This window comes from Sinocyclocheilus rhinocerous, unplaced genomic scaffold (assembly GCF_001515625.1).
Source record: "Sinocyclocheilus rhinocerous isolate Xijiao unplaced genomic scaffold, SAMN03320098_v1.1 scaffold869, whole genome shotgun sequence".
Taxonomy (NCBI): domain Eukaryota; kingdom Metazoa; phylum Chordata; class Actinopteri; order Cypriniformes; family Cyprinidae; genus Sinocyclocheilus; species Sinocyclocheilus rhinocerous.
Window position 1 is genome coordinate 1,419,437 of NW_015653483.1, and position 17,512 is coordinate 1,436,948.

The window sequence follows — 17,512 nt, forward strand, 5'->3', positions numbered from 1 at the left end:
TGCAGTAGATGAGGCTTATTCACACACACTCACACACAGACATATGAGGGTATTCTCGCACGCTTGCACTCACTTGCTCACACCCTGCTTGCATTGCTCAGCGATGCCATTTCTTTGTAGTGGGGATGCAATCCTGGAGAGATTATTTTTGCAAGCCTTGTAGTGCTTCAGTCACCTCTCCTCAGGAGGACATGGAATACAGGATGGGAAGCTGCATCGGAGTCGCACGCAGCCAGGTAACACTGCATCTCAGACGCTTCAGACAGAATGGCAAAATGAGAATGAGTGGGAAGACATCGCCGGCTGTTCGTTGGTTGTCAGTGCAGGCAGAAGAAGGGGATGAGGGGGGGAGTATTCGTGTTGGACTGGGCTGACGTCAGGGGGATATGAATGAAAAAGCATGTAATTTTGGCTGTCTCTTCTCATACTGGCCTGTAGTGGTCGGAGCTTGGGAGACTAAGAGCATGAAAGGTGACGGGAATGGAAGGGAAAAAAAGAGGGGGAGGTGCAAAAAGATGCCTGACAATATCTACAGTGTAAGAGGGGAAAGGATGCAGGAAAAGGAATGACAGATATGGATAAATGAAAGGCTGTAGACAATACGCAAAATCGCAAATGAAGTCTAAATTGTGCTGAAAATTGACATGAGAGAATTAAAAAAGGAAGTAAGGAAAAAAATAGGAATAAGGAAAAAAATTAATTGATTCCCTTGACAACAAGCAATATCTGTGCATTCAATATCTGTTAAGTGAATGCATAATTATCAATAACAATCAGCATTGATTGTTCATAGACCATAAGTGCTGTCTTGATGATTTATTAATATCTTATTCAGCATTCCTTGTCTATGCAGTTGAATTGATTTTGCAATACAGTCATTTATTCATTCATTAAGGATGGGAATATTTGGTTAGGCACTTTATTGCAATAGTTATGTAATAATGTTAATGTTTTAATGCTGTATAATGGTCTCAGGGAGGAGAAGGGGAGTGTTGCATATTTGTCAGCTATTAAAAAGTATTTATTTCAGTGACCAATAAATACTTTGTTTGCTTGTTGCATGTAAAAGGCCAGGTTTCTGTATTATTATGTAGCAAAAGTTGAGAATAATTATTTTGTGAATAAGTGAAATGGTATGGGGTGTGTGTATGTGTAAGAGCGTAAACAGGTGAGGTGAACAGGTAGCAGACAATGGATGATACATAAATAATGCATATATGTATTATAGTGTGCTGTAAGGTTTTCCAATAGGAAACAGTTGTGTGGTTGAACCGAAGTTGGAATTGGAAGGGAAGATCACAGTCTAGGCAGTTTAGCAAGAACGATTGCAGTAGCCATTGAATGGAAGGTCTTGCAGGATGCCTAACAGAGCTGAAAACACTGGTATGGTAAGTTAAATTATTGTGCCCTATTAACCTTTTTTCACCAAGTTATATTGTAAAAGTGTCCTTCACTAAATAGTTGTATTAAAGTTAGAAATACTATTTAAAATAACCGGATCAACCTGACTGCTTTTGGTTACACTAAAGTGAGTAAATTGGGTACGAAACTCAGTATTCCACTTTATGTTGCATCTTATTACCCAAAGTAATTCTGTACGGATTGCAAGGATTTTAATGGGTACTCTATTGAACGCCTTTTTTATTTGGTCATCCAGCAATGTGAATACCTACTAGTAGTGACCAACAGTATGCACCTTGGTGGCCTCCAGTAAAATCGCTGTCAGTGTGAATAGAGCATTATATTTCCCCAAAAAAGTTTTCAGCTATCAATACCATTGTAGAAATGATATATTCACTCATGATTAACGATGATTAATCTATTCTGTGACCAAAAGTGTGCAATAGTAAGTTTACTGAGAAAACAAGTAGTATTGGTAGTCATGTCATTACAATATGTCTGAGGCGACCTGCTCTATGTAAAAAAAATTAAACGTCTTTTATAAGGCCATTGATATGACTGGAGTCTTCCAGTTTTTTAATGCAAAACTATTTTTAATGTAATTGTTTTGGGGCCCTGTTGACAGGCTAAGGGGGTTATGGGAAGGGTAAAATCCTTTCTGCTTAGTTTATGGCATTATGTTTGTTTACGAGTGTTACCAAGGGCCATGCACCGTCCAGCTGACTCTGTCATCTCCACCCTGTCAGAATCAGTGCGGCCCCCCACGGTCTCATACTGCTTACCACCTCTCGCCTGTATTTGCCCTCTTGCCTGCTCGAACTCTGTGCAGATTAGCAACCCAATGTGCCAGTCGTCTCAAGAGGGGACAGGCTTGTTTACTGTGGAGTAGCTGCAGTGAACAAAACCTAAAGCTCTACATTAAGTGTGGCAGTGTGAGCTTGGATAAGTGTACTGCCTCTGCCTCTGTGAGCTGGGTGAGTGAGTTTAACTTCACTTTGTTGTTATTGCTTTTCAAGTTCATATGAGGTGTTTCACTGCACTGTCATGGTTTGCATTGCTAATGTAGTATTAGTAAACCTTTAGTATCATTTACTAAAGGTTTAGTAAGTGATACTAAAACATTTAGTATCAACCTTTAGTTCATGGCGTTGCGGAAAAAATAACATAAATGCCCATATAAATGAATTCTATTTCATTTGTTTTAAGGTTGTTATGCAACATTGTAGCACATCAAATTCTGTGCTGTTTTTTTTCTCTCTCTCTCTCTCAATGATAAACTGGTAGTCCATGAATAGAGAAGACACGATCCTGTTCCACTTGAGGAGTGTTCCTATATTAGCAGGCAGTATTCATGTGTTTGCAAGTGACTTAGCCATGCTAAAGTAAGGTACTGATTTTTAATTATTAGTGGGAGATATGGGTCTCCAGATGGGTAGTATTTAGATCTATAAATCTAGATTTGTTTTAGCTCATATTATGTTGGATGACAAACAAAACACAAACATAAGAAGGGCTGGAATTACACTCCATTCACTCAAATAGCTCTGTGTTTAAAGCAATGCCGTCATTTGTCTATTCTCTTGTTTATCTTATTGATAAGCTGTTTCTGAAAGCCTGCTGAATCTGGCTCCATGAGAAGTTGGGATCATCTAAACTTGACTCTTTAGACATTTGCATGGAAGTCATTGTATAAGCCTATTTATTACATGACACAGTTTGTTTGGAAGGGAAACTGATGCACATGACTCATGGCTGGATGGGAAGACTTAAATAACGAGTAACCGACAGGAACAGCATCTATTTATAACAAGTTTCGTATTTGGGTTTGTACTTCCTGCTAAAATATAGAGCAGGCACTGATCACCCAGCAGAGTCACACAAACACTTCAGAAGCACAGCAGTGTGACTTCATCTCACAGTGCGGTTTTTATTTCTTATTTTAAACTAAAATATCTCATAATAACCCTTTTTATATTATACTTTGAGGCAGAAACCATAGGTTCTTGAATTGAAGAGAAGCTGCATAAATGTTCTTTAAAAACCCATTTTTCCATTATGCTCAATTTAGCTTGTGTGGTACACACATACACACACAAAATACAATATTACATATTAGATTTTTTAAGGCTAAATACCCAGTTATTCAATCAACTTCCTAACCCAACATGTCCCACTCGATGAATGTATTGGTGATACACCATATTTAATTTGATGTTACTAAAAATGAGGTTGTGAGGGATAAAATTATGGTCCATTTAGTTGGTTATACTGTTTTAAGTCTTAGGCCATGTCTAATTTTCACAACCAAGGTTTTCTAGAGCAGTGTTTCCCAACCGGGGTGCCGCGGCTCTGTGTATTATCCCGCTCTATGCGTGTGTGTGCTCCGCTCAGTAACCCTCAGTCACACGCATTTACTAGCACAATCTGTCAAATGATGATCTTATTCCACCAGATTAACCCACTAACACAGCTAATGGGTCAAACAGACTCCCACTAAATGATACTGTAAAACAGTGCCACTGTGCCATGCAGTATGTCTCTTGTGCTCATTGGGGGGAAAAAAAACAAAAAACTAAAATCCAACTATGTGACCTCATTTAGTATTAGTATTAAACTATGACTAGTATTTCTGCTGTCTGAATTTCAGCTCACACCCTCAATGAATGCTCACAGCACTAGGTAGGTAGATGGTGTTTCACTGAAGGGTTAGATAGATGGGATCCAGCGTACTGACTTTCCCCACATTAGAGCATGCTGTTGTGGTTGTTTGAGGGGGCGGCAGCATGACTGATGAGCCCTGGAGCTTTCTGCAGTGTGCTGGCCGCAGGTCAACAGTGTGTGCAAAATGCTCCAGGAAGCTGATTTATGTTTATAATGAGCTTGTGGTGTTCTTAAAAGAGGTTCTGGCCAGATGTCTGTTAGACCCATCTAGAAAAGCTTTCTTTATGGGCTAATAAGACATACTCCTCCACTCACTCTCACTAACCTTCATGCAGTGAGCGACTCAAGCCAAATATGCAATGGGCCTGAAAACATCACTCTCTTAATGTGGCACGGTAAAAAAGTGGAGAGTTTGAAATGATTCATGGATATTAATTGAACTTAGAATTTTTTTGATAATGAATCAAGGATGCTATTAAAATGTTATTTTAATACTTGCAAGTCAACAGAAAAGTAATGATCGTGAAACAACACACATTCTTAATGACTGGACTTAATGGTAAAAGAAAAAAAGTGCATTAAAATTATTATATATTCACAAAGTTTATTTATATATATGCCTATATATATTTAATGTTTTTGAAAGAGGTCTCTTATGCTCAAAAAAAGCTGCATTTATTTGGTCAAAAATACAGTACAGCACTAACATTGTGAATTTAAAATAACAGTTTTTCTATAAAATATATTTTATTCCTGTAATAGCAAAGCTGAATTTTCAGCAGCCATTACTCCAGTCTTTAGTGTCACATGATCCTTCAGAAACGATCCTTCAGTTGTGCTGCTTATTATATATTTTTGGAACTGTGATACAGGATTCTTTGATTAACAGAGAGTTCAAAAGAACAGCATTTATTTGGAATAGAAATCTTTTGTAACATCACTTTTGATCAATTTAATGTGCCCTTGACTAATAAAGTATGAACCTTTTGAACTGACAGACCAGCACTTTGTATTGTTGTATAAAATGCATTAAACTGGTGCTGTAAATTAAAACAAAATCACAGAATACTAATACTAAACTCTCTGTTATGGTCATCTTGTGATTTTAGCTATATTGTTCCTCTTTTTTCAGAGTCAAATTGAGTGGTCACTGTTTCTCCTGGATTGTCTGCTTTGGCTGGTTCAATGTGATTTATCCTGTTAGTGTTCTGGATCTTCATATTTGAATTACATATCTGCACTTGAAATCTGAACTTATCTGTAAAGAGTTTGAAGAGTTTTCAGTACAAATTAAATATTAAGTTTTTTTTTTTAAAAACAGGTTCTATGATTCATTCAGGCCTTTACATGATAGGTATTACTTAAATTATATAACTGTTAAATTCTGTGAAACTGCCTAAAGGCCATGACTCTAATAAGATGTTTTTTTTCTACCACCCTGAGAAAGTTGTTCTACTGGACAGCATCTCTGCACTTTGTTATGCTTTCATCAGAGCCTCTTTTAATCTCAACACATGACACATACTTACACACATATTTCACTCCCTGATCGCTCAAAGCTCAGTGGTTCTCTGGATGTTTGAAGAGGAAATAGTGTTCGTAATTCCTTGACTATGGCAAGCCGTTTTATCTTAAAATAATCCCAGTGTTACCCGTCGTAATTGCATTTTTACTAGTAACAATTCAATTAGAGAGCTCTCTTATTGTATTTATAACTAGTTAAAATAGATTTAGAGAGCTCTCTAATACAATTCTTACTAGTAAGAATCGTTATTGTAGAGCTCTACAATAACGATTCTTACTAGTAAGAATCGTTATTGTAGAGCTCTACAATAACGATTCTTACTAGTAAGAATCGTTATTGTAGAGCTCTACAATAACGATTCTTACTAGTAAGAATCGTTATTGTAGAGCTCTACAATAACGATTCTTACTAGTAAGAATCGTTATTGTAGAGCTCTACAATAACGATTCTTACTAGTAAGAATCGTTATTGTAGAGCTCTACAATAACGATTCTTACTAGTAAGAATCGTTATTGTAGAGCTCTACAATAACGATTCTTACTAGTAAGAATCGTTATTGTAGAGCTCTACAATAACGATTCTTACTAGTAAGAATCGTTATTGTAGAGCTCTACAATAACGATTCTTACTAGTAAGAATCGTTATTGTAGAGCTCTACAATAACGATTCTTACTAGTAAGAATCGTTATTGTAGAGCTCTACAATAACGATTCTTACTAGTAAGAATCGTTATTGTAGAGCTCTACAATAACGATTCTTACTAGTAAGAATCGTTATTGTAGAGCTCTACAATAACGATTCTTACTAGTAAGAATCGTTATTGTAGAGCTCTACAATAACGATTCTTACTAGTAAGAATCGTTATTGTAGAGCTCTACAATAACGATTCTTACTAGTAAGAATCGTTATTGTAGAGCTCTACAATAACGATTCTTACTAGTAAGAATCGTTATTGTAGAGCTCTACAATAACGATTCTTACTAGTAAGAATCGTTATTGTAGAGCTCTACAATAACGATTCTTACTAGTAAGAATCGTTATTGTAGAGCTCTACAATAACGATTCTTACTAGTAAGAATCGTTATTGTAGAGCTCTACAATAACGATTCTTACTAGTAAGAATCGTTATTGTAGAGCTCTACAATAACGATTCTTACTAGTAAGAATCGTTATTGTAGAGCTCTACAATAACGATTCTTACTAGTAAGAATCGTTATTGTAGAGCTCTACAATAACGATTCTTACTAGTAAGAATCGTTATTGTAGAGCTCTACAATAACGATTCTTACTAGTAAGAATCGTTATTGTAGAGCTCTACAATAACGATTCTTACTAGTAAGAATCGTTATTGTAGAGCTCTACAATAACGATTCTTACTAGTAAGAATCGTTATTGTAGAGCTCTACAATAACGATTCTTACTAGTAAGAATCGTTATTGTAGAGCTCTACAATAACGATTCTTACTAGTAAGAATCGTTATTGTAGAGCTCTACAATAACGATTCTTACTAGTAAGAATCGTTATTGTAGAGCTCTACAATAACGATTCTTACTAGTAAGAATCGTTATTGTAGAGCTCTACAATAACGATTCTTACTAGTAAGAATCGTTATTGTAGAGCTCTACAATAACGATTCTTACTAGTAAGAATCGTTATTGTAGAGCTCTACAATAACGATTCTTACTAGTAAGAATCGTTATTGTAGAGCTCTACAATAACGATTCTTACTAGTAAGAATCGTTATTGTAGAGCTCTACAATAACGATTCTTACTAGTAAGAATCGTTATTGTAGAGCTCTACAATAACGATTCTTACTAGTAAGAATCGTTATTGTAGAGCTCTACAATAACGATTCTTACTAGTAAGAATCGTTATTGTAGAGCTCTACAATAACGATTCTTACTAGTAAGAATCGTTATTGTAGAGCTCTACAATAACGATTCTTACTAGTAAGAATCGTTATTGTAGAGCTCTACAATAACGATTCTTACTAGTAAGAATCGTTATTGTAGAGCTCTACAATAACGATTCTTACTAGTAAGAATCGTTATTGTAGAGCTCTACAATAACGATTCTTACTAGTAAGAATCGTTATTGTAGAGCTCTACAATAACGATTCTTACTAGTAAGAATCGTTATTGTAGAGCTCTACAATAACGATTCTTACTAGTAAGAATCGTTATTGTAGAGCTCTACAATAACGATTCTTACTAGTAAGAATCGTTATTGTAGAGCTCTACAATAACGATTCTTACTAGTAAGAATCGTTATTGTAGAGCTCTACAATAACGATTCTTACTAGTAAGAATCGTTATTGTAGAGCTCTACAATAACGATTCTTACTAGTAAGAATCGTTATTGTAGAGCTCTACAATAACGATTCTTACTAGTAAGAATCGTTATTGTAGAGCTCTACAATAACGATTCTTACTAGTAAGAATCGTTATTGTAGAGCTCTACAATAACGATTCTTACTAGTAAGAATCGTTATTGTAGAGCTCTACAATAACGATTCTTACTAGTAAGAATCGTTATTGTAGAGCTCTACAATAACGATTCTTACTAGTAAGAATCGTTATTGTAGAGCTCTACAATAACGATTCTTACTAGTAAGAATCGTTATTGTAGAGCTCTACAATAACGATTCTTACTAGTAAGAATCGTTATTGTAGAGCTCTACAATAACGATTCTTACTAGTAAGAATCGTTATTGTAGAGCTCTACAATAACGATTCTTACTAGTAAGAATCGTTATTGTAGAGCTCTACAATAACGATTCTTACTAGTAAGAATCGTTATTGTAGAGCTCTACAATAACGATTCTTACTAGTAAGAATCGTTATTGTAGAGCTCTACAATAACGATTCTTACTAGTAAGAATCGTTATTGTAGAGCTCTACAATAACGATTCTTACTAGTAAGAATCGTTATTGTAGAGCTCTACAATAACGATTCTTACTAGTAAGAATCGTTATTGTAGAGCTCTACAATAACGATTCTTACTAGTAAGAATCGTTATTGTAGAGCTCTACAATAACGATTCTTACTAGTAAGAATCGTTATTGTAGAGCTCTACAATAACGATTCTTACTAGTAAGAATCGTTATTGTAGAGCTCTACAATAACGATTCTTACTAGTAAGAATCGTTATTGTAGAGCTCTACAATAACGATTCTTACTAGTAAGAATCGTTATTGTAGAGCTCTACAATAACGATTCTTACTAGTAAGAATCGTTATTGTAGAGCTCTACAATAACGATTCTTACTAGTAAGAATCGTTATTGTAGAGCTCTACAATAACGATTCTTACTAGTAAGAATCGTTATTGTAGAGCTCTACAATAACGATTCTTACTAGTAAGAATCGTTATTGTAGAGCTCTACAATAACGATTCTTACTAGTAAGAATCGTTATTGTAGAGCTCTACAATAACGATTCTTACTAGTAAGAATCGTTATTGTAGAGCTCTACAATAACGATTCTTACTAGTAAGAATCGTTATTGTAGAGCTCTACAATAACGATTCTTACTAGTAAGAATCGTTATTGTAGAGCTCTACAATAACGATTCTTACTAGTAAGAATCGTTATTGTAGAGCTCTACAATAACGATTCTTACTAGTAAGAATCGTTATTGTAGAGCTCTACAATAACGATTCTTACTAGTAAGAATCGTTATTGTAGAGCTCTACAATAACGATTCTTACTAGTAAGAATCGTTATTGTAGAGCTCTACAATAACGATTCTTACTAGTAAGAATCGTTATTGTAGAGCTCTACAATAACGATTCTTACTAGTAAGAATCGTTATTGTAGAGCTCTACAATAACGATTCTTACTAGTAAGAATCGTTATTGTAGAGCTCTACAATAACGATTCTTACTAGTAAGAATCGTTATTGTAGAGCTCTACAATAACGATTCTTACTAGTAAGAATCGTTATTGTAGAGCTCTACAATAACGATTCTTACTAGTAAGAATCGTTATTGTAGAGCTCTACAATAACGATTCTTACTAGTAAGAATCGTTATTGTAGAGCTCTACAATAACGATTCTTACTAGTAAGAATCGTTATTGTAGAGCTCTACAATAACGATTCTTACTAGTAAGAATCGTTATTGTAGAGCTCTACAATAACGATTCTTACTAGTAAGAATCGTTATTGTAGAGCTCTACAATAACGATTCTTACTAGTAAGAATCGTTATTGTAGAGCTCTACAATAACGATTCTTACTAGTAAGAATCGTTATTGTAGAGCTCTACAATAACGATTCTTACTAGTAAGAATCGTTATTGTAGAGCTCTACAATAACGATTCTTACTAGTAAGAATCGTTATTGTAGAGCTCTACAATAACGATTCTTACTAGTAAGAATCGTTATTGTAGAGCTCTACAATAACGATTCTTACTAGTAAGAATCGTTATTGTAGAGCTCTACAATAACGATTCTTACTAGTAAGAATCGTTATTGTAGAGCTCTACAATAACGATTCTTACTAGTAAGAATCGTTATTGTAGAGCTCTACAATAACGATTCTTACTAGTAAGAATCGTTATTGTAGAGCTCTACAATAACGATTCTTACTAGTAAGAATCGTTATTGTAGAGCTCTACAATAACGATTCTTACTAGTAAGAATCGTTATTGTAGAGCTCTACAATAACGATTCTTACTAGTAAGAATCGTTATTGTAGAGCTCTACAATAACGATTCTTACTAGTAAGAATCGTTATTGTAGAGCTCTACAATAACGATTCTTACTAGTAAGAATCGTTATTGTAGAGCTCTACAATAACGATTCTTACTAGTAAGAATCGTTATTGTAGAGCTCTACAATAACGATTCTTACTAGTAAGAATCGTTATTGTAGAGCTCTACAATAACGATTCTTACTAGTAAGAATCGTTATTGTAGAGCTCTACAATAACGATTCTTACTAGTAAGAATTAAATTAGAGAGCTCTGTAATTGAATTAGAGAGCTCTGCAATTTCATTCTTACTAGTAACAATTAATTAGAGAACTCTATAATTCAATTCTTACTAGTAAGGATTACAATTAGAGAGCTCTCTAATACAATTCTTACTAGTAAGGATTACAATTAGAGAGCTCTCTAATACAATTCTTACTAGTAAGGATTACAATTAGAGAGCTCTCTAATACAATTCTTACTAGTAAGGATTACAATTAGAGAGCTCTCTAATACAATTCTTACTAGTAAGGATTACAATTAGAGAGCTCTCTAATACAATTCTTACTAGTAAGGATTACAATTAGAGAGCTCTCTAATACAATTCTTACTAGTAAGGATTACAATTAGAGAGCTCTCTAATACAATTCTTACTAGTAAGGATTACAATTAGAGAGCTCTCTAATACAATTCTTACTAGTAAGGATTACAATTAGAGAGCTCTCTAATACAATTCTTACTAGTAAGGATTACAATTAGAGAGCTCTCTAATACAATTCTTACTAGTAAGGATTACAATTAGAGAGCTCTCTAATACAATTCTTACTAGTAAGGATTACAATTAGAGAGCTCTCTAATACAATTCTTACTAGTAAGGATTACAATTAGAGAGCTCTCTAATACAATTCTTACTAGTAAGGATTACAATTAGAGAGCTCTCTAATACAATTCTTACTAGTAAGGATTACAATTAGAGAGCTCTCTAATACAATTCTTACTAGTAAGGATTACAATTAGAGAGCTCTCTAATACAATTCTTACTAGTAAGGATTACAATTAGAGAGCTCTCTAATACAATTCTTACTAGTAAAAATGCAATTACGACGAGTAACGCAGGGGATATTTTAAGCTAAAACGGCTTGCCATACTAGACAGTATCTGCTTTCTTTACTTCGGTCCTTCAGTCTGCCAGAGGTGGCTGGCCTGTGCCATTGTTGGTCTGATGTGAAGGGATCACCTAGCAGCCCTGCTCAACAAGATGGGCAATGAGAACAGCACTTTGCCGGTAAGACGGTTTCTATTTGGACCTGCTGCCTGGCTCAGCACCGCAGTGTTTGTCTCTTCTGAAACGCTTGGACTACCATTGCTTGTGTGTGCCTTAAAACTAGACTTACTGTTTAGAGCTGTTATGACTTTTGGTGACATCTGTTAGCATTCCCACATCAACTGACATAATGCCTGTGACAATTTGTGCTTGAGGTAACAACTCAGATAGAGTGAGAAACCGAGAGTGCTGTGGTAAAAATCATGCGCCGCTGTTTTCATTGTTTTCACTGTGTTGTCAAACATTCTGACTGAATTTTGTTTTGAAAGAGTGCAGATGGTCAGTGAACTCATTCTTTGTGGGATTTTTTTTCTGTCTTACTCATGCTGCTCCCATCGGTGCGGGAGTAGGCTAACTAACCAAAATTAGAGATGCTACTATATTACCTACATTTTTCAGTAGCACGACAGTAGTTTTGGCTGCTTTCAAAGTGCAGCTTTTCCAGAATTTTCCAATGAGTATTGGTTTGTTGGCTTTTTTTTTAATGCCTGCATAGGGTATAATAATAACAATCTCGCTCGGTTCATTCTAAATGGTATCTCACACATGTAGCGGTGGAATGTCCGAATCGGTTCGTTCTAAACGGTCTTTTCTCTTATGTATCGCTGGAATGTCCAAATAATACATTCTAATGAACACACTTCATTCGAAACTGTCTTTTCTCATGTATTGCTGGAATGTCCAATTCATTCATTCTAGTGAATCGACTCGTTCTAAAAGCTCCCCTTTCATAGCACTGCAATATCCGTTTTATTTCTAGTAATTCGGATCGTTCTGACAGTTCATGTAAATAAACAGATAAAAATGCTTCACAATTTCGAGTTCATGTACTATAGCCTACTTTGTTTTTGACTCGGTTATGCAGATTAGTTGTTGTATCCTATAAATTTACACGTATTTTGATACTGTCACTAAATGGTTAATTCGTTAAAAATGTTGGGCCCACAAAAGTACAGCGCTGATTTTATTAAAGGCAAAAATTTCTTGTTTGCAGCCATAGCATAGCGAATTAGTTAATCCAAACAGTAACTTGAAATGATGTGTCAGTTTTAAAGTAGCTTCCCCATAACAATCCCCATAATTTAAATCTTTGGCATGTGTATGACCTTTTGGTGCTGATGTGATTTTACAAGACATTTATGCATTTGTGCATTCAACTGTGGTTTGATATTCAATGGACCCTGAAAGGAATAATTTGGGCGACGTTATGCTACATTGCAATGGGTACTCAACTTGGAATTCAGGATTTATTTTAATAGGATCAATCTGTTGGGCTCCGTGCTTTTTCATGGATGACTCCAACCAGTTTGGTAGGTTCCCAGAATAAACTTTAAGTACTCTTGGTAAACTTCCAACAGCAGCAGCACCGGAGACTGTATGAGGCATAAAGTGACTCATATCTGCATGCATTTCTCCAAAGACTGTTCCTTTCACCACAACTTGTATCCATCTCTCCTTTTGCATTACACATATTTGTCTCTGCCACAGGAGGGCGCTCCAGATAACGTGGTGCTATTTCCTCCAGAAGAAACACAGTCTGACATGGTAAATGAGGTACTGTAGGGTCTCAGCATGTGTATGTGAATTTGCACTGGGAGTGTGCATGGTATTGCTACAGGAACTTTGGTTCAGCTTAGGCTGGTTTAGGATGTTTTATTGAGCAGTATGTGCTTTGAAGGACCAAATGTATGTGGATGCACAGGTGGTTCTCAAAAAGGGGCCTAAGGTTCCACTAAGTCACTATTTCTTTTTAATATTCTTTTTAACATTTTAAGCACAATTTTTGTAGTTCAATTAAATAGTCTTGCAGTGTGACAGATGCATTTAAATTTTTTTTAGATATAAATTTGTTCTAGTTATGCCAAGCTCTAAAATATTTTATAGGGTAGAATCTATTTTTAAAAATCTAAAAAAATTCTCTAAAATCGTAATGTTTGAAATGGAGTATTATTACATGGACTCTAGTAATTAGAAGACTAAAAAAGTTAGTGTATAACATGATCCCCGCTGTGGGTTACTTTGAGATTGACCTTTGGCCCATTTCCCAGTATTCACCTGCAGCGTGTGCATCAGAGTGCAGTCCTCATTCTCCCAGCAGGTAGTGACAGAACAGCAGCAGATATAAGAGGCAGGAGGTAGCCCGAGAGGGAGGGATCAGAGGGTAAGAAGCGTCATGCTCAAAGAGTTACACAGAGAAGGGGGAGGGATCACTACTCAAGTTGCTCTGTGAGTGTTCTAGTCTGAGATTTCGTAGTACTGCTTCTAGACTGAGGAACAGTCTGCCTCACACTTCCAGGGACTAGCAGAGTTCTCCTGTGAAGGGCATGGCTCTATAGCAGGAGAGGTGAAGGGAGCTGAGTCAGGAGTCTGGGGAGGAGACTGGAACATAGGCAGAACAGGCAGTATGTGTTGCAGCATGTTTGTGTCCTTGCCCGGCTGAACCAAAACACGCACACGTCGCTGCACATGCTCTCTGGGAGTTCAGCGCAGGAGTGCTGCACTGTGAAACTGCAGCAATCTTGTGCGAATGTGTGTGTGCCTCCTTAGAGAAAGGTGAGTTTGTGATTTATTTAATGGCTTGCTGCAATTGTTTTTTTCTTCTTATTTTCCAGTTAAAATCTGTCAAATTCTCAAAATAAAATAAATGTACAATGCTGCCGTGCTGCATGAGATATTAAGACTCGTCTTCAGAGAATGTATTAGTAACACTTTAGTTTAGGGACCAATTCTTACTATTGACTAGTTTATCTTATTAGCATGCATATTATAGCATATTGGCTGTTTATTAGTACTGATAAAGCTCATAGTCATGTCTTATTCTGCATGATCCTATTTTAGAGCCCCTAATCCTACCCAGTACCTAAACTTAAAAACTACCTTACTAACTAATAATAAGCAGCAAATTAGGAGTTTATTGTGGCAAAGGTCATAGTTAATAGTTAGTTAATAGTGAGAATTGGTCCCCAAACTAAAGTGTGACCAATGTATTTTTTAATACAAGTGTATTTTGTCTTACTAAACTGGAAGTAAAAGTTTTCATTTATTTAAAAAAATTTGTATTAGATTTGTTAAACTTGAAAACAAGTGAAGAAGCTGCAGCAATCTTGTGCGAATGTGTGTGTGCCTCCTTAGAGAAAGGTGAGTTTGTGATTTATTTAATGGCTTGCTGCAATTGTTTTTTTCTTCTTATTTTCCAGTTAAAATCTGTCAAATTCTCAAAATAAAATAAATGTACAATGCTGCCGTGCTGCATGAGATATTAAGACTCGTCTTCAGAGAATGTATTAGTAACACTTTAGTTTAGGGACCAATTCTTACTATTGACTAGTTTATCTTATTAGCATGCATATTATAGCATATTGGCTGTTTATTAGTACTGATAAAGCTCATAGTCATGATCCTATTTTAGAGCCCTTAATCCTACCCAGTACCTAAACTTAAAAACTACCTTACTAACTAATAATAAGCAGCAAATTAGGAGTTTATTGTGGCAAAGGTCATAGTTAATAGTTAGTTAATAGTGAGAATTGGTCCCCAAACTAAAGTGTGACCAATGTATTTTTTAATACAAGTGTATTTTGTCTTACTAAACTGGAAGTAAAAGTTTTCATTTATTTAAAAAAATTTGTATTAGATTTGTTAAACTTGAAAACAAGTGAAAAAGATTAATTAAAAACTTACTGTCAAGTCATTTTTTGCAGTGTAATAGTTTTATTTATTTTCTACTGATTCAATTGTTATGTGTTAACTGAGTACACTAGTGTGTGTCCTAAATAGGGATAATACTTTTGTCTGTTTTATAGTTATTCAAAACTGGACTGCATTTCATATAATTTATGGGTTGTGTGTGCGCATCCCACAACTATTTAGAGGTCAGTCTACTGTGTTGGGCTTATACGACTAACGACTGCCATGGCAACCAGTAACCCTGCACAGCAAGGACGCATGGTAGTTAACAGCAGGGATTTACTGTAGTAGAGGACAATGTGGTCTGTTAAAGGGGCGAGGCAAAAGAGGCCATATGGGGTCTGCTTTTCAGGACCACTCATGCTGTAGGTCAGAGGACAAAGGAAGACAGTGGCCCCTTATTTAAAAAAGACAGCAGTGATTTGAGGTTACCTGTTTGAAGGCCCCTGTGTGCCGTATATATGGATCAGCAGATCTGGATGCCCCCCATGTAGCTTATATCCGTTTAAATTCTAAACCAACAGACAAGTGTAGCTCATGCTCAATTAAGTTTTTTAGGGCTTAGATATAGGTTCACAGCATAGACAGGAAACAGGAAGTTGTGGAATTGAAACCAACCACGAGAAACAAGATCATAAGCAGACCAAGGCCCAATCCCAATTCTATTTTATACCCCTTCCCCTTTCCCTACCCCTCCGCCTACCCCTTCCCCTTGTCCCTTGAAACAGAGTGTCAAGGGGTAGGGGTGAAAATGTTATTATCCTATTAAACTCAAGTGTAGGTGTGAATAAATGTGGTCTTACAGCTTGAACAAAATTCCAATGATTAGGAAGTTTAAAAAAGTCATTTTTTTATGATCAAAGATTTAAGTATTTGATATATGCTCATGGTTTGGACATACTTATGTAGTATGTAAAGCATTATGGCTTTATAATCTTATAAAAGTAAAAAATGGATACAAACAGTGGGGCTCAAAACTCTGATTCTAAATGTCATTTAAACCTGGAAACAATGTTTGAAATGTTGAAATGTTTCAAGTTTTGAAATGTAAATATTAATTGTTATTTAATATTTCTAGGTCAGCAATGATATGTAAGAAAATTTGTGATATTGGCCCCTTTAACCCCTTTACCTTTGTTCTTTGAAAGAGGCTTTTTGGAACATTTTAAATTCATGTACGTTTTTCAGTTAAACTTTTCATTCAAATTGTTTTATGTCAAACTAAATAATCAAATAAAATATAAACTAAAACAAAATAAAATATTAAAGATTTTTTAAAAAGCATTTTTACTAGTAGACTTCAGTACTCCATTAAAATGATATAGTAAGGCCTTGATTTGTTGTCTGAGGGTATGTAAACAGATTCTCAGGTTGATGACAGGAATTTTGGAGAAGTGTAGCAGACACTGGGTCATTTTTATATGAGGGGCTGAGGGAGAGAGATTTATGGATACAGCGATACAGTACAGTGATTGTTCACCGGTGTGTGAAGTGCATCCTGTTCTTCAGGGGTTTTGCTGTTTTCTGTGAAAATCCAGCCATCTGTCACTACTAAATGTTACTGATATTTGAAACCCTTGTGTTTATTCCAGTCTTGGTTAACAAATTAAAACTCTGAATAAGCTAATGGAATCCGAACCTTTGAGTTTGGCTGGATTTAGATCAGGGCGATTCATTCGATACTCTGACCTGATTCACATTGAGTGGTGTTTGTGCTCAGGCCTGGGAATGTAGATCAATGCATGAATTCACTCTTAAAGTCTTAAAGCGCTGAGAGCGTATAACAAGTAACCTACAGCAGAGGTGGGAATGCACATGTATCGAGTGCATCTGATGTGTGTACAGGAGTCAAAGATGATATAAACAATGGTTAATGGATGTGGGGCTTCTGTGTAATGCATCTCTAATGTGACCTGTGTTCCAGAGAGCCTGCAACATGATCCTCTTTTGCTGCACAAAGACTTGTCTGTGAATCATACTGTTGATCAGTGAGTGTGTGTATGAATAAAATGAGTGTGTGTGTCTGTGTTTTGGAGGGGTTAGATTCTCTCTTATTTTAAATCAGAGTGATTATCATGCAAATTAAGAGTGTAGACATGATCAAATATGTATAATTTTGATTTGTGTTTGCTTCAGTTTAGGACTTTAAAACATAGTTGGATAGTTGACCATCATTTTTATTTTATTTTTATTAAGATTTCAGAGTACAAGTACAATCCTGT

The 17,512-nt window shown here is 35.6% G+C and overlaps 1 protein-coding gene across 1 annotated transcript in view; it reads left to right on the plus strand.

The window, feature by feature from the left end:
- Positions 1–17,512, plus strand: part of LOC107716282 (vegetative cell wall protein gp1-like) — a 47,925-nt gene continuing 30,413 nt past the window's right edge. Inside the window, exon 1 of the mRNA XM_016522657.1 lies at positions 1–236. Coding sequence (XP_016378143.1) covers positions 126–236 — 111 coding nt within the window. The 5' untranslated portion in view covers positions 1–125. The remainder of the gene's footprint in view (positions 237–17,512) is intronic.